Source organism: Panulirus ornatus, chromosome 2 (genome assembly GCF_036320965.1).
Source record: "Panulirus ornatus isolate Po-2019 chromosome 2, ASM3632096v1, whole genome shotgun sequence".
NCBI classification, from domain to species: domain Eukaryota; kingdom Metazoa; phylum Arthropoda; class Malacostraca; order Decapoda; family Palinuridae; genus Panulirus; species Panulirus ornatus.
Genome location: NC_092225.1, coordinates 101,031,942 through 101,056,616, shown reverse-complemented (window position 1 = coordinate 101,056,616; position 24,675 = coordinate 101,031,942). Strand labels below are relative to the sequence as shown.

Sequence of the window (24,675 nt, the reverse complement as noted above, 5' to 3'; positions counted from 1 at the left end):
AATTTCTATATATTTTCCAGCCTGATTTTATAAATCCAGCAGACAAATTTACCCACTACCCTACATTTGGAGCAATTTCTGTACATAACAATGCAAAATCTGAAATAGTAATATTACTTGCAGATAAATATAATACCAGTACAGTCAAACAAGCAAGGTTATTTTCAAAATACTAACTTCTCCCTTTCTTGTCCTTGCCCTTGGCATAATTTCTTATTTGGCAGTGAGAAACTCCAAGAGCTGTAAGGAAAGATGAAGATGTGGAGGTAACAGAAACACCCATATCTTGAGCCTTAACAGGAAGACTGAAGAGGTGCGACGAATATGATGACCTACAAATGGACCAGGTTGGGGAGAGCATGAACTTCATCCTCCTCACTGATATGGGTCCTCGCACAGCCATTTGGATCCTGATCAACAAGGAAAAAATTAATGAAATTTGGCATGCCATTATATACAGTGAAGTGACCAAGCAAGAAAGTTTTGCAAATACCTGTCTTAATGCAGGTCCTCACTTTTAATATGACTCACCCTCCTTTCATGTCATAACCTACCTTGTTCTCTTACTAAACATCTACTCCCTTCAATAAGAAAAAAGCTGTTGAAGGAATATTTATAGCATTTTAGATGTATGGAGAAGTCTGTGGGCTTGATGCCCTGCTTCATTAACAATCCACTAATTCATATATTCCTTTAATTATGTCTTTTCTTACAAGTCTATTTATGCATGAATTCACATATTCATTCATTAATTTTTTCTACTTAGAGCGGCCCTCTTGCAGGAAGATGAATAACACCTTGTCTTAAAGTGACGGAAGATCTGCCTGCTAAGCAAAGATAGAATGAATGACTTAAAAGAAAAATAAGAAGTCAGAGTTCCGCAGTTTAGCAGTGGATGAAAAGATGAAGATATTTAATAAACCAATTCTCAGGATACTAATGATGGGATGTGGGATGCAGAAACCTCCATGGTGTCACATAATCTGGATAGAGATAGAGGAGGCACACACATAGTCATCTCTCAGGAGTAAAGGACAAAGTAATATCTATAAAAAAGAGACAGAACTGTGACAAAGAGAAGGGATCTTTACATTAAGAAGAGAGAGAGAAAGGGAGTCAATAAAGCATTCCACTGAGAAGATGGAATTGTCTTCTCAAATGTGCAAGCATCACACATTCTGACCCCTCTATCATCTTGTCGCTTTGACATCTACCTTTTCTAAAGTCTTTGAATCCCTCCTCAAGTCCCATATCCTTAGAGATCTTGAATCTCACAGTCTTCTCTCTCATCACTAGTATGGGTCCCATAAGGTGAGATCCACTGGTGATATTCTTTCCAATCTTACTAATGCCTGCCCATCATCCCAGAAAGAAGAATTCTGTGGAGTCTTATGTAATTGCCCTTGACATATCCAAAGCTGTTTACAGGGTGTGGCATCAGGGTCTTATCTCTAATCCCCCATTTTTTGGCTTCCCTCCCTCATATCCAGCTTCCTCTCCAGCAGATCTATCTCTGTAGTTGTTGATGGATCAGCTTCCCACCCTTTCTCCATCAAAAGCAGTGTCCCTCAAGGTTCTGTCCTGCCTCCAACATTTTTTCTCCTTTTTATCAACAACTTCCTCTCCTCCATAAATAACCAAGCACACTCGTATGCAGACAACTCAACAGTGCATTCCTCACCCTTCAATTCTGCTCCTTCTTCTCTCACTCGATCTGCATCTCATCTCAACAGAACTTCCACAATAAACTCAGACTATGGACAAGATATCTCTGTGGGATTGACAAAATCTAGTTACATTCAATGCCTCCAAGACACTGTTTCTATCTATCTCACTATCGAAAACTCACAACTCCTGTTTCTCATTTGAGTTCTGTAATTCCACCTCTTGACTCATTGAACATACTTGGTATTACAATAACATCCACTCTTTCTTGAACTCCACATTATGTAAATAGCTAAGTCTTCCTCTAAGAAACTGGGAGTCCTATTCAGATATCAAAAATTCTTTTCTTCTAAACAGTTGTTCCATTTACACAAAGGATTGATTCATCCTTGGATGCAATAATACTCTCAAATCTGGGGTAGTTTTAGCTCTACATCCTTATTTGACTTGAGTGGTCAAAAGTGGTCAACTTATACTCTCCCGGCTACATATTTTCAAAAGTTGATGTGCTTGCCCTATGTTGCAATGTTGGTTCACTTTCCCTCTTCCAAAGGTATTACTCTGGTTTTTGTTCCTGAGAGCTGGCCACTTGTGTACCCCTACCACTAATCTAAACCACACAATACTTAGAAAGCTGCAACGTCACATGATTACTGTGTGGCCATTGGCAACTCAAGGGTGGGCCATTTGATAACTGTTCCTTTCCATGTACCTAAAGCTTTGGAACTCTCTCTCTTGTCTTTCCAAATAACTATGACCTGGCACACTTTAAAAGAAAGATTTTTCACTTCCTCCAAAATTTATAAATACTTAAATACTTTCCTTGTCTCTTCTTTTTCCCTTTCATAACTGTGGATTTTTATCTGTGACTGGAGCCTTAAATGAAAAAAAAAGACATAATCATCTGCAAAGCTATGGAGAGAAATATACTTGAGATCCAAACAGTATCTTCTGGGGGGAAACAGCTATTTCAGGTATGTGAAGATTTTAGGAAACTTTACAGGTTGAATTAATGCAAAGTATAATGATGAGTTGAGGTTAAATAATGGAATCTTCAAAGGAAATAATAATGTTAAAATTTTTTCTAGTGATATAGAAAAAAATGAGCTTTGTAAGCAGAGTGCATGACTACACTGTCTTCCTCCACTGAGAGGTGCTCTCTACACCAAAACTGGAGAAAGTAGTCGACAAAAGGAAAAAGATAAAATAAGCAAGCATGGAAGTTTGAAATTTTAACTTTGCAAAAAGAGAAGAGAGTTAGATCAGTATAGAAAAGATAGGACTATTGGTTGAAATAAGACTAATGAAGCAATGAAGAAAAATGATAGACCACAGATGAGAACCCTGAAGAACACAAATGCTAGCAGGAAATGAAATGGAAAACTCTATAAAAATTACAGCCATGGATTGACTGGAAAGAACACTGGAATTCAGTTAAGAGAAAAGCTAAAGGATGGAATTCTAGAAATCAGGTTCATGCATCACCTAATCAAAGGCAATGCTATGTAATTCCCCAAAGTCTCTAAAATAAGAAGATTAGGTATGAGTTAGAAATGAAATCATGTCACATATTAAACTTGTCTTGTAAATACTGTCCTGGTGATGAAAAATAAGATTAATAAAATATTCAAAGAGTTTGAGGGGGAATCAAAAATGATTCTCAGACATGAAATACTATAAGTAATGGCCATAATGTGACAGAAAACTAAAGGATTACTTAAACTGGGAAAAGGGTAGTACATGGACTGGATGTGAAAGCCATTCTCCCCTCACAAGTTTCTTATTTCAAGCATCAACTCAGGGCAATTTATTACTTTCTTGCACCACTTTTCTGTGGACTGATCAGCTTGACATATGAGAAAAAGTTACTGCAATCATCAGTATGAATATATTACTACCCTGTTCACAGGGGTACCAGTAGAATTGGTGTGGATGAGGGTTAAATTATGGGTGACACTGACAAAAAGCTTGTGGGTGAGGTTCTGTTTGTTAAAAGATTACGTCAGGTGACTAGTTGTCTAATCTTCTTTCTTTACATCTCTGCTGCGTAGTAAAGTTGAGGATGAAATTATGAGTGAGATTCATGGATGAGGCCGAGTGTTAGGGTGAGCAGTTGCCTAAACTTTCTGGACACCTCGCTTATGGCAGCCTGGTGAGGTTGAGGGAGGTTTATGGCTAACATTAAGGAAGAGGTTCAGGGTGAGGTGGGTCACTAATGATACTGTGGGTGACATTCAGGGTGTGGTGGTTTAATAATGATACTGTGGGTGAGGTTCAGGGTGAGGTGGTTTATTAATGATAATGTGGATGAGGCTCAGGGTAAGGTTGTGAATATGCCTGAGAGTTTGGTCTGGATGTAGACTGGCATATTACTTGTCTTCTAAGAAGCATTGCCCTGTGGAGGGCTGCTATCCTATAAGGCAACTTTCCTCTAAGGCACCAGTAGCAACTGTTGAGGCTGAGAGTGAAATTAAAGGTGAAGTTAATGAAGAGGTTGAGGGTGATGTTATGTGTGAGTTTAAAGGTTATGTTAAAGTAAGCAGTTGTATGGTCTTTCTCTACACTTCATTTATGGCAACTCTGCAAGGTTAAGAATGAAGCTCAGGATGATGTATCATTTTGTGGATGAAGCTCACGGTGAGGATATGCAAGAGTCTGAAGGTTTGGTTAGGATGACCAACGGCAGAGATTGCTGTTTTATTACATATTCCGGTGGGGCTCCACTGGCGTATTTATGCCAGTCTTCTTCGACTATGGGGAGCTGCTGGTGTTTTTGGGTCAGCCTCTGTCTGTGGACCACTGCTGGCATGTTTACCTCACTCTCCATTGGGATGCCATTAGCAATAGTTGAGTTTGGGGGTGAAATTAAAGGTGATGTAGATAGAAAGGTTGTCATTACCTACTTGTACTCTATGGGGAGAGATTTTACACTCATGGGGTCCTACATCTTGAACACTCGGTACAATCATACAACCTCTTAAATGCACGAATGTATTAACGATGTCTTACTTCTTTATCCCACCACTCACTACCCTTCTAATCTGCCCACCTCCCACGCTTCTCATGCCACAAGCATCTTTTGCGCAAGACATCACTACTTCCCTAAATACATCCCATTCTTCCCCCACTCCCCTTACATCCTTTGCTCTCACCTTTTTCTATTCTGCACTCAGTCTCTCCTGGTACTTCCTCACACAAGTCTCCTTCCCAAGCTCACTTACTCTCACCGCTCTCTTCTCCCCAACATTCTCTCTTCTTTTCTAAAAACCTCTACAAATCTTCACCTTCACCTCCACAAAATAATGATCAGACATCCCTCCAGTTGCACTTCTCAGTACATCAACATCCAAAAGTCTCTCTTTCATGCGCCTATCAATTAACACGTAATCCAACTATGCTCTCTGGCCATCTCTCCTACTTACATACGTATACTTATGTATATCTCTCTTTTTAAACCAGGACATTCCCAATCACCAGTCCCTTTTCAGCACAAATCTACAAGCTCTTCACCAGTTCCATTTACAACAATGAACACCTCATGTACACCAATTATTCCCTTAACTGCCACATTACTCACATTTGCATTCAAATCACCTATCACTATAACCCAGTCTCGTGCATCAAATATGCTAACACACTCGCTCAGCTGCTCCCAAAACATTTGCCTCTCATGATCTTTCTTCTCATGCCCTGCTGCACAGGTACCAATAATCACCCATCTCTCTCCATCCACTTTCAGGTTTACCCATATCAATCTAGTGTTTACTTTCTTAAACTCTATCACATACCCCCATGTACAGAGAATCAGATTGGGGAAGAGCAGTGTGGTTTCAGAAGTGGTAGAGGATGTGTGGATCAGGTGTTTGCTTTGAAGAATGTATGTGAGAAATACTTAGAAAAGCAAATGGATTTGTATGTAGCATTTATGGATCTGGAGAAGGCATATGATAGAGGTGATAAAGATGCTCTGTGGAAGGTATTAAGAGTATATGGCGTGGGAAGCAAGTTGTTAGAAGCAGTGAAAAGTTTTTATCATGGATGCAAGGCATGTTAACGAGTAGGAAGAGAGGAAAGTGATTGGTTCTAAGTGAATGTCGGTTTGCAGCAGGGGTGTGTGATGTCTCCACGGCTGTTTAATTTGTTTATGGATGGGGTTGTTAGGGAGGTGAATGCAAGAGTTTTGGATAGAGCAGCAAGTATGCAGTCTGTTGTGGATGAGAGGGCTTGGGAAGTGAGTAAGTTGTTGTTCGCTGATGATACAGCACTGGTGGCTGATTCAGGTGAGAAACTGCAGAAGCTGGTGACTGAGTTTGGTAAAGTGTGTGAAAGAAGAAAGTTGAGAGTAAATGTGAATAAGAGCAAGGTCATTAGGTTCAGTAGGGTTGAGGAACAAGTCAACTGGGAGGTAAGTTTGAATGGAGAAAAACTGGAGAAGGTGAAGTGCTTTAGATATCTGGGAGTGGATTTGGCAGTGGATGGAACCATGGAAGCGGAAGTGAGTCACAGGGTGGGAGAGGGGGCGAAAGTTTTGGGAGTGTAGAAAAATGTGTGGAAGGCAAGAACATTATCTCGGACAGCAAAAATGGGTATGTTTGAAGGAATAGTGGTTCCAACAATGTTATATGGTTGCGAGACGTGGGCTATAGATAAAGTTGTGCGGAGGAGGATGGATGTGTTGGAAATGAGATGTCTGAAGACAATATGTGGTGTGAGGTGGTTTGATCGAGTAAGTAATGAAAGGGTAAGAGAGATGTGTGGTAATAAAAAGAGTGTGGTTGAGAGAGAAGAGGGTGTTTTGAAATGGTTTGGTCACATGGAGAGAATGAGTGAGGAAAGATTGACAAAGAGGATATATGTGTCAGAGGTGGAAGGAATGAGAAGTGGGAGACCAAATTGGAGGTGGAAGGATGGAATGAAAAAGATTTTGAGCGATCAGGGCCTGAACATGCAGGAGGGTGAAAGGCGTCCAAGGAATAGAGTGAATGAGAATAATGTGGTATGTCGGGGTCGACGTGCTGTCAATGGATTGAACCAGGGCATGTGAAGCGTCTGAGGTAAACCATGGAAAGTTTTGTGGGGTCTTAATGTGGAAAGGGAGCTGTGGTTTTGGTGCATTATACATGACAGCTAGAGACTGAGTGTGAACGAATGTGGCCTTTGTTGTCTCTTAATAGCGCTACCTCGCGCGCATGTGGAGGGAGGGGGTTGTCATCTCATGTGTGGTGGGGTGGCAATGGGAATGAATAAGGGCAGACAGTATGAATCAAGTACATGTGTATACATGCATATGTCTGTGTATGTATATATAAATATATGTATACGTTGAAATGTATAGGTATGTATATGTGTGTGTGTGGACGTGTATGTATATATATGTGTATGTGGGTGGGTTGGGCCATTCTTTCGTCTGTTTCCTTGTGTTACCTCACTAACGCGGGAGACAGTGACAAAGTATAATAAATAAATATAAAAATATAATTAACAATGTCCTCAGTCAAACTGTTCCACTCATCAATCACTCTCAAAATCAAAACATTGTGGGAGAGGTTAAGCATGAGTTTAAAAGGTTATGTTAGAACGATAAGCTGTCTGAACTTCTCTCTTTACAACTTCTCTTTTGTGTAAACGTACGATGTTATGGGTGAGATTAATGCATGCTATTACGGATGATGTTCAGGATGTGGCAGAGCATGATATGGATGGTTCAGTTAGGATGAATATTAGTCTGTATTACTGTTTTTCAGCACTGCCTTGCGAGACACCATTATCTGTTTGGCAAATGTCACCTAAAACACCAGTGGCATTTATTAAGGTTGAAGGTAACATTAAAGGTGAGGTTGATGGGAAGGTTATGGGCGAGTTTGTGTGCCAGTTAAAAGTTACATTAGGATGAGCAGTTGTCTTATCTTCTCAGCATCTCCTTTATGACAATTTAGTCGGGTTGAGAGTGAAGTTCAGGATGATGTTGAAGTATGATACTGTGGATGAGATACACGAGCCAGGGTGACAACTGCTGTTTTCTAACACTGTCCTGTCGGGCAGAGGTGTTGCGTTTATGTCAGTTTCATTTACCTGTTGGACACCTCTGGTGTGTTTGCATCAGACTCCTTTGTTCAGTGGGGCAATGCTGTTGTCATGTATATTCTAATGTCCTATGAGGCATCGCTAGCAACTGTTGAGGTTATGCTTAAATGCATGGGTGAGGTTGACAGAAAGGTAATGGGTAAGGGTATGTCTGAGTTTAGAGGTTATGTTCAGGTAAGCACTTGTCTAGTCTTCTGTCTCAACATTTCTGTGGCAGCCTGCGAGGCTGAGAAGTATGATAAAGGTAAGGATCATGATGAATACTGTGACTGAAGTTTAGGGTGAGGTTCTGCAAGAGTCTTAAAGTTTGAGGTGAATAAAACTTGACCTAAAATTACGTTTTATAACAAACGCGGGAGACAGCGACAAAGTATAAAAAAAAAAAAAAAAATAACACTGTCCTGTGGCGTGCCTCTGCTGGTGCTTTCATGCCTTCCATCCCTGAGGCACCAGTATCAAATTCAGCCCCTTACCTGTCTACCATGCAAAATATACATATACAGTGTAAATGTATACATATTTCACCAGGGATAGTTCATTTCACTATGGAAAACTTCAAAGTATAAACAAATACCTATTTCCAATAAGATCCTCACTCCTGTAAATCTTTGGGTTTAAAGATCAATGCCAATGATAATGATGTTTTTTTCTAAAGTTTTAAGTCCATATTATTAATAATTACAGGTCTACCCGGCATATTCATCATTTGCATAAATCTCGTGATTTCATAGTGGTCCTCCTATCATGTTTCAGTTTAGTTGGAACTTCTTATGAACATTCTAAGTACTACCTAGTTTTTGCACTTAAGGGTTAAGAGAGAGAAAGAGAAAGAATGATATTGCTACGGTGAGGAAACTGTCAATGATTACGTTTTAGATCCCACAGCATAAACGTTCGCCAAGCCACCATAACAACATGACATCCCAGCTTTTTGAGTGAAAAATGAGGCAATACATATAAAAAAAACAATATGTACAAATAATTAATAGTCTAAGGAAAAATGACATACTGACAAAGTAGAGAAAAATATTAGTTTGTATATTTACCGGCAGCAGCTCAGCTGATTCACCAATGTTGTTACTGTGATGGTCGACCACAACAACACTAGACACCCGGGAGGCTGGCCAGGCTGGCCTTAACCTTCATATGATAAACTTGGGTTACATTAGGCTACAATAGCACAAAATATCTACAACATATTCTATTTGTTATGAATAATCTTGAGCCTAAAAGACCATAATTAGGTTTTGATTTTATGTAGACACTGTCAAGCATGAGCCGGTAAACACACTGAGCAAATACTAGTGTGGCAGCGTTCAAACACTAAGGAGAGAATGGCTGAATTTACATATATGTGTGTGTATGGTCTTAGAATTATCTTAAATCTTAGCATGTGAAGGTGTTCAATATTCTTTCAACTGGTCGTTATAACTTGAAGTTGATGGTCTTAATGATCGTAGATGTCGACAGGCCTGAAGCCCTGATAATCATAGGTTACGTGCAGGGTACACGTTCTTGGAGAGGGGTAAAGAAATATGGCACACAACATTGATTATATTGTACATGGAAAATGCCTCATAGCGATGTGCGATCCCTACCTCAATTAGGGTCCCAAAGTGCCCTCTTACTTTGGTTTCTAGTGATCTGCCGCAGAACCTTTTACAACGTACACAACCATGGTAAAATCAGATTTACTGTGCAGACCCATATGTGGTATTTATTTGCCTTTTGATATCTCATTGGAACATAGTCAGGTACAAAAAGAAACTACTGCTGCAGGGGAGGGAGAAGGTTGCCAGAGTCCCGTGGTGCTTCTGTAGAAGAGAGAAAGCGTTCCTAGAATTCGCATGCTTCTGCAGGGAAAAAGGTGTTGCTAAGGTTCCGGTATACTGCTATAGGGGATGTGAGGCCTTTATATATATATATATATATATATATATATATATATATATATATATATATATATATATATATATATATATATTAAGTCCGTGTTGATAGTTATGAAGGTGAAATTGCAATTCAGTAGATCATATCATTTTATTTGACATGTAATTTTTCAATACACGTGGAACACCATGTTTCACGGAGACAATCCGCCTCATCAGGTGCCAATAATTCCCACCACCACCACCACAATATTCCATCTCCACTCCAGCCAGACAATACACTGGCCTGACTGACCCACAGTGACCGTTAAAGGGAGAGTTGGGAATGCCAGTGTCACTTGGTTAAGGGGTTGGCTTGGGTAACAAGATGTGTGTTCGGGTGTTTTTATGTTTTCATTTGTTGATCATTTTTTAAGAATAATGTGGATGATAATAGGATGGGCTTTAAAAGTTGCCTTGCGGCCAAATTAGAGTTCTTAGCATTAGCAATTCAGAGAGATTCAATGGTATTAAGGTGTAAGTGACCATCTACCATTGCAGGTCAATGTGGTGACCTATTCAGGTGATATGAAGCCCATATACGCCAGGTGGGAAGCAAATGACAATACAGACACCATAAGGACATTGCTCCACCACAAGGATATGGAAACCAAACATGACCATCATATCCTTACCAGTGTATATTTTCACCTGTTGACGAAATGCTCGTCCACATGAAACGATGAGGATCGTTATACAACTGAACAGAGCAGTTGCCTCTAATTCCTTAAAAAGTTTCTTCATAATCAAACAAGTATGACTAGGAAATGATGAGGACGAAACATGACAAGCTCCCTTAAGGCAAGATCCTCCACAACAGAGAAGTACCCTTAATTTTAGGGCCCTCAGGCACAGCTCTCTCCAATAGAGCCTAGTCGATGCAAATAACATGAACGGTTTCTAACACAGTATATCACAGATAACTATTCCAAGCTATGTACCATAAGTTTTAAACAAAACCGTTGCACGACGAGACTACCATGCTATCAAACATACCTATCTTTGACCTTAGAGAGTGACCTCATATTTCCACATATTACTCAGAGCCCAAAATATTTGCTCCCTCACCCATCTTATGGCTCACTTCAGCTCCCATAGTTCCATTCGCTGTCATATACACTTCCAGGTATCTAAAACACTCCACATTCTCCAAATTCTCTTCATTTATACTAATACTCCAAATAATCTCTTTTCACTGCTAAACCTGATAATCTTGCTTTTATTCACATTTACTCTTTACTTTCTCTTCTCACACACCCTCCCAAACCCAAATACTAAATTCTGTTGCATATAGGAGTGGATAAAACGAATCCCCAGTGACTAAATCTTCGATTTCTTTCTCTTTCCAAACTAAAAAAAAATAATCCCACTCCATTTTGATAATTTTTCGATCTAGTTTTACACTTTCGATTCATGAGCAGCGAACAAATATCAAATTATGAGACATTTAAAATCTTGTTCTGGCCTTACCTCATGTTGCTGTACTTGTGGGGATCTGACTTATGTCTATAGTATCATTATAATGTTCCAAGAAATGTAGTAGAAAAACAAAACTAATCACAGAATAAAGCATCTTTTATTCTTCATTCCTTAACCTAGAAGCCATTTACAATAATAACACCATGAATATGATCAATACATTTTGTACATGTAGTGAGCCTGACATTGTTATAATACAAGAATACTATATGGTGTAATACAATAGTCAAACAACAAGTATTATAACCACTTCACACAAATATGACCGGAACAAAATCGCGCGACTTACATGTTAACCAGACATCACTCCCAAAGACCGTATAAAAAAAGCTATGTACTAATTGAAATAATTAACTTAGTTAACAATAAGTATCCTATAACATTCCTGCAGTATAAGACGATGTCAAGATCACATACCAACTGACAATACTAATGGGATGAAAATTACTGTGAAGTTCTGTATCCCATAAATGCCATGTGAATTTCAGCCTGGTCAGGCGTAACATCTTAGACTTATAGAATCTTCCAAATTTCTTGATTTAGACTAAATGCATTTTCCTTAACACACGGAAATAAAAGGACCTAAACTACTGGGAAAGGCTGGAGACTAGATTTACCCACTTTGGAAGAGAGAAGGCCAAGGGTTAACCTAATTACAACCTTTAAGTTTTTCAAAAAGAGATCGACAAAGTGAACAGTTCTTCGAGAGATGCATGGATAGAGCAACCAGAGGACATAAAATGAAATGAGCAAGAAACTCCTAATTAACGATGCAAATAAATACTTTTAAAGTATAAGAGTTGTGGATGAATGGAATAGATTGACTGAGGACATGTTTAATGCAGAGAGCATACATAAATCTAAAAAAAAAAGTTGCATGACAGCAGAGAATGTTCAAGAGATGGGGCCCCACAAGTATAGAACTTCTCTCCCCGTACACTACAAATTGGCAATTACTCAAATTTGAAGAGACGATGCAAGAGTCAAACAGTGAGTATTGTTTCTTAGTTTCAGTTTTGTTCACTTTTGAAACGTACCCCCAACATCAAAGGCTGCCGATGGCAATTTCCAGAACGTATCAGTGCGAGTACTGCTAAACTTACATGCTGAATATATTCTAAGAAGTAGAAACCTTAAATTACATTTAGCCAGGGAAACTGGTAGATCTGAGAAACCAGACCGAACTCCTGAGGTTGCGAGCCGAAGCCTAGCCAGTGCCGCAGTAGGCGACGAAGTAGACGAAGAGGAAGAAGCAGTAGACGCCGACGAGCAGGGCGCGAGAGATGAAGCTGGCCTTCTGTATCACCTGCTTCAGGAGTCGTCGGAACCCAGAGGTCTCTTCCTCACTCGTGACCTTACCTTCTCCATCTTCGGGACTATCTGATTTCTAAAAGGGAAGAAATACAAAGAGGTTTAGTGAAATGACGACGGTACGTGACAGACAACTGAGGTCGGTTCCAGCGTCGTCTGTACAAATTATGAAGGTATGAAAGTCAGACGGGCAGACAGAGGTACGAAGAATGATTATGATGTAAGTTATTAAGATGGTTAAGTGCTTGTATGTTGTTGGTTTTTACTACCCATTGATTGTCATATTGCCTTATGGTAAGAATATATATATATATATATATATATATATATATATATATATATATATATATATATATATATATATATATATGTTTATATTATTTTTTTTTCTTATTATACTTTGTCGCTGTCTCCCGCGTTTGCGAGGTAGCGCAAGGAAACAGACGAAAGAAATGGCCCAACCCCCCCCCATACACATGTATATACATACGTCCACACACGCAAATATACATACCTACACAGCTTTCCATGGTTTACCCCAGACGCCTCACATGCCCTGATTCAATCCACTGACAGCACGTCAACCCCGGTATACCACATCGCTCCAATCCACTCTATTCCTTGCCCTCCTTTCACCCTCCTGCATGTTCAGGCCCCGATCACACAAAATCTTTTTCACTCCATCTTTCCACCTCCAATTTGGTCTCCCTCTTCTCCTTGTTCCCTCCACCTCCGACACATATATCCTCTTGGTCAATCTTTCCTCACTCATCCTCTCCATGTGCCCAAACCACTTCAAAACACCCTCTTCTGCTCTCTCAACCACGCTCTTTTTATTTCCACACATCTCTCTTACCCTTACGTTACTCACTCGATCAAACCACCTCACACCACACATTGTCCTCAAACATCTCATTTCCAGCACATCCATCCTCCTGCGCACAACTCTATCCACAGCCCACGCCTCGCAACCATACAACATTGTTGGAACCACTATTCCTTCAAACATACCCATTTTTGCTTTCCGAGATAATGTTCTCGACTTCCACACATTCTTCAAGGCCCCCAGGATTTTCGCCCCCTCCCCCACCCTATGATCCACTTCCGCTTCCATGGTTCCATCCGCTGCCAGATCCACTCCCAGATATCTAAAACACTTCACTTCCTCCAGTTTTTCTCCATTCAAACTTACCTCCCAATTGACTTGACCCTCAACCCTACTGTACCTAATAACCTTGCTCTTATTCACAGATTCACAGATTGGGGAAGAGCAGTGTGGTTTCAGAAGTGGTAGAGGATGTGTGGATCAGGTGTTTGCTTTGAAGAATGTATGTGAGAAATACTTAGAAAAGCAAATGGATTTGTATGTAGCATTTATGGATCTGGAGAAGGCATATGATAGAGTTGATAGAGATGCTCTGTGGAAGGTATTAAGAATATATGGTGTGGGAGGAAAGTTGTTAGAAGCAGTGAAAAGTTTTTATCGAGGATGTAAGGCATGTGTACGTGTAGGAAGAGAGGAAAGTGATTGGTTCTCAGTGAATGTAGGTTTGCGGCAGGGGTGTGTGATGTCTCCATGGTTGTTTAATTTGTTTATGGATGGGGTTGTTAGGGAGGTAAATGCAAGAGTTTTGGAAAGAGGGGCAAGTATGAAGTCTGTTGGGGATGAGAGAGCTTGGGAAGTGAGTCAGTTGTTGTTCGCTGATGATACAGCGCTGGTGGCTGATTCATGTGAGAAACTGCAGAAGCTGGTGACTGAGTTTGGAAAAGTGTGTGGAAGAAGAAAGTTAAGAGTAAATGTGAATATATATATATATATATATATATATATTTTTTTTTTTTTCATACTATTCGCTATTTCCCGCGATAGCAAGGTAGCGTTAAGAACAGAGGACTGGGCCTTTGAGGGAATATCCTCACCTGGACCTCTTCTCTGTTCCTTCTTTTGGAAAATTAAAAAAAAAAAAAAAAAAACGAGAGGGGAGGATTTCCAGCCCCCCGCTCCCTTCCCTTTTAGTCGCCTTCTACGACACGCAGGGGATACGTGGGAAGTATTCTTTCTCCCCTATCCCCAGGAAATATATATATATATATATATATATATATATATATATATATATATATATATATATATATATATGTATATATATATATATATATATATATATATATATATATATATATATATATATACATATATATATATATATATATATATATATATATATATATATATATATATATTTTTTTTTTTTTTTTTTTTCATACTATTCGCCATTTCCCGCGATAGCGAGGTAGCGTTAAGAACAGAGGACTGGGCCTTTGAGGGAATATCCTCACCTGGCCCTCTTCTCTGTTCCTTCTTTTGGAAAATTAAAAAAAAAAAAAAACGAGAGGGGAGGATTTCCAGCCCCCCGCTCCCTTCCCTTTTAGTCGCCTTCTACGACACGCAGGGAATACGTGGGATGTGTTCTTTCTCCCCTATCCCCAGGGAAATATATATATATATATATATATATATATATATATATATATATATATATATATATATATATATATATATAATTTTTTTCATACGTATTCGCCATTTTCCGCGTTAGCGAGGTATCGTCAAGAACATAGTACTGTGCCTTAGAGGGAAAATCCTCCCTTGCCTCCCTTCTCTGTTCCTTCTTTTGTTAAAGGAAAAACTGGAGGGGAGGGTTTCCAGCACCTCGCTCCCATCCATTCTAATCGACTTCTACGACACGCAGGGAATGCGTGGGAAGTATTCTTTCTTCCCTATCCCCTGGGGGAAAGTGAGGACATTCCCTCTAAGGCTCAATCCTCTGTTCTTAACGCTACCTCGCCAATGCGGGACATGGTGAATATATATATATATATATACATATATATATATATATATATATATATATATATATATATATATATATACACAGAACCTTCACTTCACCGTGAAGAGATATATGCAACAATCACCACTCACTTTTCTGTGGTGACTGTTGCACACACACACACACATATATATATATATATATATATATATATATATATATATATATATACAAACCTTCAACAGCCAGGATCGAACCCGGGACCTCTGTGCAACAGGCGGGAGCGATACCGCTAGGCGATCATAGCCTAGAGGTAGCGCTCCCGCCTGTTGCACAGGAGTTCTGGGTTCGATCCTGGCTGTTGGAGGTTTGTATGTTCTATGAAGGTGCGCGTTCATATGCACTTTGTTCGTATATACATATATACTATTGGCGATGGTACCTTTTCACTGGCAGTGCAACCACAAACGGGCGGAGGACGGTAACACACACACACACACACACACACACATATATATATATATATATATATATATATATATATATATATATATATATATATATAGCGGAAAAAGAGAGAGCGTGTATGGTTTTAGGCCAAAAACCTGTATAACCAACCAGCAAATATACTGGGCCGTATATGCAATGAGATTCAGTATGCCTTGAGGACTATCTTGAACACCTGAAGACATTGTTGAAGATTTCTCGAGTGGTGGTGATCACTCGACGATGACGGGTTAAGTGACTCTGACAGCTGATGGGCCTGAAAAACCCACATAACGAACCAAACAACACATTTCGCAGCTTCAAACAGACCCAGTGGGCCAATGGCGAATCTGTGATGGACTAGTAAGGTGTAACCGAACTTTGCCTACTTAAGGTTACAGTGTAAGTACAGAGTAAACTTTGGCGAGGCTATAGAGTCTATCCTGTACCTGCTGCTGACTGTAGCGCAGCCTTGGAGTTGCAGGGACTCGTCAACATGGAGTCCTGAGATTGTATAACATCAACAGATCAGTTATAATGAGGTGCTAGGGTTCAGCTTTGAAATCTACTTTTTCCCCAAAGTTCTACTTCTAACTCTCTAATGCCCATCATACTCTTAACAACCCTCCAAAAAAAATTTCCTTCTCAGTTTTCCTAACTTTCTCTTCCTCACCTCACTCCCAAAAGCTCTCCAACCAACACCTCCAAAATTCCTAAACTCCCAACACCTTTCCTCTCCAATTAACAATCGAGCGATTTTCGTGGCTTTATCTCCAGCCTCCTGCGATTTACATGGGTCATATAAATCCAGGTAATGATATCGTGTCTTAGATTTATCCATAACACCTAAAGAAGGTGTTAAAAGATTTTTCGACTGTTTATAACTTGAACGGTGGCGGCTTATCGTGCCCCTGGCACTTGATTGACTTAAAAGCCCAGGTAACGAACCAACCAACATTATGTGGTAACGTGCGCTAAACTTACATGTGAGAATTTTTCAAGGACCACACACCAGTCGATAGCTACTGAGTCCTGACGAAATACTATGGGACGGTGAAGACCGAAAGGTGGGGCTCACTTGTGTGTTGGGTCCGAGCCAACCTGACATGGGAAATCTGACGTTTTGATAATCATTGTTTGTCTTTACGTATATCTAATTATGTCGACGCAAAATTGGTTGGTTGGTTGGGCTGTAAGCCTATCAACTGCCAAGGTCATTAAGCTCGTTAACGTCAAGCAAAATCCACCAACTGAAAAATCTTTTAACTCCTTCGTCAGGTGCTAGGATGATTATAAGACCACATACACTCTCACTATGCATGTGGCCAGTAAGACGTACGGTATGGTCCGAATTCTCGTTTAATGACATCTTCTGACCAATGTTGGGAACACGACCCCTCCTGACCGATGTCGGGAACACGACCTCTCTTCACCAATGTCAGGAACACGACCTCTCCTGACCACTGTCTGGAACACGACCTCTCCTGACCAATGTCTGGACACGACCTCTCCTGACCAATGTCTGGAACACGACCTCTCCTGACGAATGTCGGGAAACCGACCTCTCCTGACCACATTCTGGAACACGAACTCTTCTGACCAATATCAGGAACACGACCTTTCCTGGCCAATATCAGGAACGTGACCTCTCTGACCAATGTTAGGAACACGACCTCTCCTGACGAATGTCGGGAACACGACCTCTCGACCAAATTCAGGAACACGACCTCTCCTGATGAATGTCAGGAGCAGGACCTCCCCTGACTAATATTAGGAACACGACCTCTCCGTACTAATGTTAGGGGGACACGACCTCTCCTGTTAAATATCAAGAACATGACCTCCCCCTGACCAAAATCAGGAACACGACTTCTCCTGACCACAAAGAACACCACTGATTAAATACTACAAACATGAGGAACACGAGACCACAGCATAAGACCCTCACCTTCTCCTCGGGAGCATTGCTTCCCCGGATCTGGCAGACGATTATGTGCACAAGGGTCCCGAAGATGACGATGAGGGAGATAGCCGTGAAGATGTCTATGGCGCGGATGTAGGGCACGGAGGCCAGGGACTCCTTGTAGACGTTGTAGAAGGAGGCGATGGTGATCAGTGGGATGAGGGTGAGGAGGAGCCGCGCCAGGAACTGACCGGCTGGGATGAGGAAGCCAAACCAGGCGACGATGACGAGGAAGATGGTGGGTAGGTACCACTCCAGCAGGTAAGTCCCGAACTCCCTGCGGACCGTCATGCTCACCTCCATACAACTGTAGTCACCTGGGAACCAGAGAATGAACGACACGTCATTAGAAAAAAACAAAGATAAGCAACGAAGTTTGGTGATTGCTAATTGTACATCAGAAGTTTAGAATCATTGTCTATATCATAATCATACGAATCAAACCATCACAAAAATTACTATAATTACTGTCCTCATTACTGCTAAAATCGATACCAATGACATTTTATTTAAGTGCTTATTTGGATAGTATTATGCGTACAGACTGATCAAGACACTCTTAAATGTCACACATGATAATAATAATAATACTAATAATAATGATAATAATAATAATAATAATAATGATAATAGTAATAATATTTTTGATATTCCTTACACTAATTATACTCTAATCTCATTGCTCACCTCCTCGTATTAATCACATATACCTGGGTTCAAATCCTGTTTTCCCTCTTTAAATTAGTTAATTTTGCCCTTTCCTTTTTTTTTTCACTTATTCTTCATCTGTTTAGCGTCTGTTAAATATATTTTTTTTCTTACATAAAGATCAAGTAGCTATGGTGCAGCTTGCGACCTCGTACCTGTGGACGTCTTGGAGTCGCAGTGGTCCGTCATGGTCTTCTGGATGGAGAACCTGTTGCTGTGTAGTTGTTTGCCGAAGGTAACGCCGCTGCTGCTCGCCATCTCGAACACCAAGTCCTCAGTCGTGTACCCGTCTAGCAGGACAGAGAGAAACATTAGGTGTCTGAAACCTGGACTTCACTCACAGTCTAAAATGTCTTTGACCATATGCAGGTCGCATGTAGGAATTATATACAATGATGCGTTAGGAAAACGAATTAAAAACACGAATAAGATTATCATAAAGTGCAGGGAAAGTTATATGCTGGATTCACTGGCTTTCATCAATGTAATGACCGTTAATTTAAAACCAGTCCATACCATGTTAAACAAACATCTTAATGTTTTCTGTTCATTTTAGGGAAAAAAGGATGAAAAACGAAAGTAAAAGTATTTGAAACTTCCTGCAACACACACACACACACACACACACACACATCCTCCTCCTAGGAGCAACTACACAGAGGCCGCCCTGTGCCAGTAATGGCACCCCGAGCACACACACACCCAACCTGTGCCAGTAATGGCACACCTGAGAATGGGTCGTCACTGGCAAGAGCCCATGCCAAGCTTAGTACTGACCTATATCTATACACACAAGGTATTAGTAATGGAAAGTTTCACATAAAAGTTAACTACTTACTAATGTGTGATATTCAATACACATCGTTGACCTGCACATCATTAAATTGTCCATCTTAGGTACGACGGTAAGACCATTGAACATGACGGTACGAGCCTTGGGTGGGTCAGGTTAGTTTAAGTTGGGTTGGGAAAGGTCACCTGGGTTACCACAAGTTATTCCATAAATCCTGAGTTGTTTTGGATGATAAATTCCTTGGAAGATGCCAGCATTCTTAGGGCGTTAGGCTATCACTCTACCTAGTTATCCTACGAAGTTATTCTTAGCATAGAAGATTGGATTAAATTATGGAGGAGATTTTTAACCTAGTTACGACTAATTATGGAGGAGGTTTTTAACCTAGTTACGACTAATTATGGAGGAGGTATTTAACCTAGTTATGTCTGGGACACAAGAATGAATTGAAATATAGTGTAAGTTTTGAGGATGACAAAAAATAAAGATGTTTTATAGAAAAAAGAATATACTAGAGTGTTCTATTTAAGAGTGTGACACACTGTCCAGTTTTAGATCGGGAGGAAATAGACAAACCTATCAGATTTTTAAAGATGTACTAATGAGGTTGTCAAAGTCTGGACATAATGCACAACGGCATATTGTTAAAAGTCGACAATTAGTTGGGGCTCCTCATCACTCGAGAATACGAGAAAAAACATTCAAATCAGACATTTCGAGTATGTTTCTCACGTCCGCCATATTTCCTAAGACGTCCTATCTTTTAACATCGTAAGCGAAAAGGACGACACTCATTTCTGAGCCTACCACTATTTTAGGATTACTGGTTACCATTTGGCTACGAAAGGAGTATGTGAGGTATAATCAAGTCCTCACCGTAGCTATAATACTGCAAATTATTCATCATATCAATAAGCGTCGAGATTGATGTCCGCTATATCGAGCGAAACCTCAAGCAAGCGGTAGAAGACCCCCTGACATTTCAGGGTCTGAGCTTGCCAATGGTGTCTTTTCACATATATCTTTGAACAGAAATTATCGCAGATAAGCTCATCTATGACAGGAGAAATGAAACAATATCCTCGCAGTTTTCCGATATCTATACTCTAAAGTAACTGTTCGTTGTTATCATACACTTACGCATCTTGTACAGTAACCTGATAACTGTAACTAACTTTTTATTCATACTACCACCTCCAAGAGCCCATCAAAAACCTCTAATTTTCTTAATCTCATATAACTCGTCTCTTCAATTAATACTCCGAAGAATCCTTTAAGATGCTACCGGACTTCGCCTGCTTCAAATTACACAGAGTGAAAAGCTACTTCCGCGAGGCTGTATCGTTGTCAGTTAGTGTAACTAGTCTAATCATCGAACTCGCTTCAAAAGAGTTCATCCTCTCCCTGCTAATGAGTGTAGCGCAAGCTTTGGAGACACAGGAGTCCCTGGAAAAAAGGGTCATGGGGAACACCAAGGCCCTTTCAGAAAAGGGTCCTGGGTTAAATTACATAGAAACAGAATTCTCCAACGAGATCCTCCTAAATTTTTTCGACTGCTCTAACGTATCCCTCCGAGTCCACAATAAAGGTAAGCGCAGCTTTATCTCAAGCTTCGCCCCCTATCCTAAGAGTTGTCCACCTTCGTTCTAACTTGCAGCTGTAACACACACCCACACACTGTGGCAAGTCCCTCTCATAAGTAAGTAAAGTAAGTAATCATTCTCTCAGTACTAACAGCTTGCTATCCTGATGTAGCAGGTCTGGACGTCGTGCGGGAACCTTGCCAGATCCATAGGGCAGGACTGGTGCAGGGATATCCTGAAACACAAGTAATCAGTAACAATAAAAAACTGCAACCAATATCCATAAGCTATATATATATATATATATATATATATATATATATATATATATATATATATATATATATATATAAACACCTGACGGTTTACTAATTTTCGACAGGTGTGAACAACTTAACTAGGATTGCCTTATTGATCCTGACTATCAATTGGTTTTAAGCCCGAATAACCAACAGACCTAAAATGCATTAATGAATAATAACGATTCAAGAAAATCTCGTTATCAAAATTAGGGCCCAAGCCAAGCAAAGACGTGGTTAACCTTACAATAACTGATAATGAAAAAAAAAAAAGGGTCCGTTCCAGGTGGACACCCGACAATTCTGATCAAACAAAAGATAATTCCTATGAGTCCACGTAGAAAATCGTGGACTCATAGGAATATCTTGATCACGCGCAAAATTGTGATCCTTTCCAACACAAGATAATATGAAAAATATGTGTTTAGGCCGAATGAAGTACGCAAAATCTTGCTACATTTTGTTAAAATTGTGTTGAATCAAGATGAAGTGAGGCTTGGCCATTGTCATATACGTTATAACCCATACAAGGAAGGGGCCTGAAGAAATTGATAATAAAAAAAAAAACATGGAATTATGAGTGGCTTCGTGCAGGAACATATCCAGTCATGAAGGAAGCTTTATGGAAAAACAATTCAAACACCAGATGTCATCGTGAACTGTATAACATTAGGAGATATGTATTCATCAAAGGTAATTACTCAAATACTGAAGCTTTACATGACATTATGAACTCTGCCTCATTATGATGTGTGTGTGTGTGGGTGAGTGGGTTGGGCCATTCTTTCGTCTGTTTCCTTGCGCTACCTCGTTAACGCGGGAGACAGCGACTATATATATATATATATATATATATATATATATATATATATATATATATATATATATAGAGGATGTAAGGCATGTGTACGTGTAGGAAGAGAGGAAAGTGATTGGTTCTCAGTGAATGTAGGTTGCTGCGGGTGGGGTGTGTGATGTCTCCATGGTTGTTTAATTTGTTTATGGATGGGGTTGTTAGGGAGGTAAATGCAAGAGTCTTGGAAAGAGGGGCAAGTATGAAGTCTGTTGGGGATGAGAGAGCTTGGGAAGTGAGTCAGTTGTTGTTCGCTGATGATACAGCGCTGGTGGCGGATTCATGTGAGAAACTGCAGAAGCTGGTGACGGAGTTTGGTAAAGTGTGTGGAAGAAGAAAGTTAAGAGTAAATGTGAATAAGAGCAAGGTTATTAGGTACAGTAGGGTTGAGGGTCAAGTCAATTGGGAGGTGAGTTTGAATGGAGAAAAACTGGAGGAAGTGAAGTGTTTTAGATATCTGGGAGTGGATCTGTCAGCGGATGGAACCATGGAAGCGGAAGTGGATCATAGGGTGGGGGAGGGGGCGAAAATTTTGGGAGCCTTGAAAAATGTGTGGAAGTCGAGAACATTATCCCGGAAAGCAAAAATGGGTATGTTTGAAGGAATAGTAGTTCCAACAATGTTGTATGGTTGCGAGGCGTGGGCTATGGATAGAGTTGTGCGCAGGAGGATGGATGTGCTGGAAATGAGATGTTTGAGGACAATGTGTGGTGTGAGGTGGTATGATCGAGTAAGTAACGTAAGGGTAAGAGAGATGTGTGGAAATAAAAAGAGCGTGGTTGAGAGAGCAGAAGAGGGTGTTTTGAAATGGTTTGGGCACATGGAGAGAATGAGTGAGGAGAGATTGACCAAGAGGATATATGTGTCGGAGGTGGAGGGAACGAGGAGAAGAGGGAGACCAAATTGGAGGTGGAAAGATGGAGTGAAAAGGATTTTGTGTGATCGGGGCCTGAACATGCAGGAGGGTGAAAGGAGGGCAAGGAATAGAGTGAATTGGAGCGATGTGGTATACAGGGGTTGACGTGCTGTCAGTGGATTGAATCAAGGCATGTGAAGCGTCCGGGGTAAACCATGGAAAGCTGTGTAGGTATGTATATTTGCGTGTGTGGACGTGTGTATGTACATGTGTATGGGGGGGGGTTGGGCCATTTCTTTCGTCTGTTTCCTTGCGCTACCTCGCAAACGCGGGAGACAGCGACAAAGTATAATAAAATAAAAAAAATAATATATATATATATACTTGATTGTCGTTTCCTGCCTTAGCGAATGAGCGTCACGAACAGATAGAGAAAGGCCACATCCACTCATCTATTCTCTAGCTGTTACGTGTAATGCATCGAAACCACAGCCCCCTATCCCCACCACATCCAGGCCCCACAGACCTATCCAGGGTTCACCCCGGGCGCTTTACATGCCCTGGCTCAGTCCACTGGCAGCACGTCGACCCTAGTATACTACATCGTTCCAATTCACTGTATCTCGTGCACGCCTCTCGTATACATCTCACCTGGTGCTGTAGATGAGCCGGCCGTCCGGGAACACTCTGAGGTAGCTCTCTGGGTGGACCGACTTGTACTGGGTCATCTTGGCCAGCTTGAAGAAGGCGTCTGGCAGCCAGGCCAAGGTGGGATCCAGCACTGTCACATACTGCACTCCTGCTGGTACAATCACCGGTTTAGTAGCCAATATCTTTAAGGTCAGAATGATAAACTAAGAGAAAGTAGCAATATTGTTCATCTGCATCCGTTCACATGTCTCTTATCTAATTTTCGATCGATAACAGAACTTGCATTGATTTCCAATGCCCATTTATCTCTCTCTCTCTCTCTCTCTCTCTCTCTCTCTCTCTCTCTCTCTCTCTCTCTCTCTCTATATATATATATATATATATATATATATATATATATATAAATATATATATATATATATATATATATATATATATATATATATATATATATATATATATATATATATATATCCCTGGGGATAGGGGAGAAAGAATACTTCCCACGTATTCCCTGCGTGTCGTAGAAGGCGACTAAAAGGGAAGGGAGCTGGGGGCTGGAAATCCTCCCCTCTCGTTTTTAGTTTTCCTAATGAAGGAACAGAGGAGGGGGCCAAGTGAGGATATTCCCTCAAAGGCTCAGTCCTCTGTTCTTAGCGCTACCTTGCTGATGTGGGAAATGGCGAATAGTATAAATATATATATATATATATATATATATATATATATATATATATATATATTTTTTTTTTTTATTTTTTATTATACTTTGTCGCTGTCTCCCGCGTTTGCGAGGTAGCGCAAGGAAACAGACGAAAGAAATGGCCCCCCCCCCCATACACATGTATATACATACGTCCACACACGCAAATATACATACCTTATATATATATATATATATATATATATATATATTTTTTTTTTTTATACTTTGTCGCTGTCTCCCGCGTTTGCGAGGTAGCGCAAGGAAACAGACGAAAGAAATGCCCCCCCCCCCCATACACATGTATATACATACGTCCACACACGCAAATATACATACCTACACAGCTTTCCATGGTTTACCCCAGACGCTTCACATGCCCTGCTTCAATCCACTGACAGCACGTCAACCCCGGTATACCACATCGCTCCAATTCACTCTATTCCTTGCCCTCCTTTCACCCTCCTGCATGTTCAGGC

At 40.4% G+C, this 24,675-nt stretch overlaps 2 protein-coding genes across 4 annotated transcripts in view; both read right to left on the bottom strand.

Annotated features, from left to right (window-relative positions):
* Window positions 1-9,068, bottom strand: part of mRRF1 (mitochondrial ribosome recycling factor 1) — a 35,623-nt gene extending 26,555 nt beyond the window's left edge. Inside the window, exons 1-2 of one of the 2 annotated variants that reach the window (XM_071680780.1) lie at window positions 8,796-9,068; window positions 178-410 (exon numbers count right to left, since the gene is read on the bottom strand). In XM_071680780.1, coding sequence (XP_071536881.1) covers window positions 178-403 — 226 coding nt within the window. In that variant the 5' untranslated portion in view covers window positions 404-410; window positions 8,796-9,068. The remainder of the gene's footprint in view (window positions 1-177; window positions 411-8,795) is intronic. The other variant, XM_071680773.1, reaches the window with a different exon arrangement.
* Window positions 9,069-11,234: 2,166 nt separating this feature from the next.
* LOC139758862 (glutamate-gated chloride channel-like) overlaps window positions 11,235-24,675 on the bottom strand; it is a 50,749-nt gene continuing 37,308 nt past the window's right edge. For both annotated transcript variants that reach the window (XM_071680736.1, XM_071680729.1), the window contains exons 6-10: window positions 23,494-23,641; window positions 20,987-21,069; window positions 18,614-18,748; window positions 17,736-18,067; window positions 11,235-12,543 (exon numbers count right to left, since the gene is read on the bottom strand). In XM_071680736.1, coding sequence (XP_071536837.1) covers window positions 12,364-12,543; window positions 17,736-18,067; window positions 18,614-18,748; window positions 20,987-21,069; window positions 23,494-23,641 — 878 coding nt within the window. In that variant the 3' untranslated portion in view covers window positions 11,235-12,363. The remainder of the gene's footprint in view (window positions 12,544-17,735; window positions 18,068-18,613; window positions 18,749-20,986; window positions 21,070-23,493; window positions 23,642-24,675) is intronic.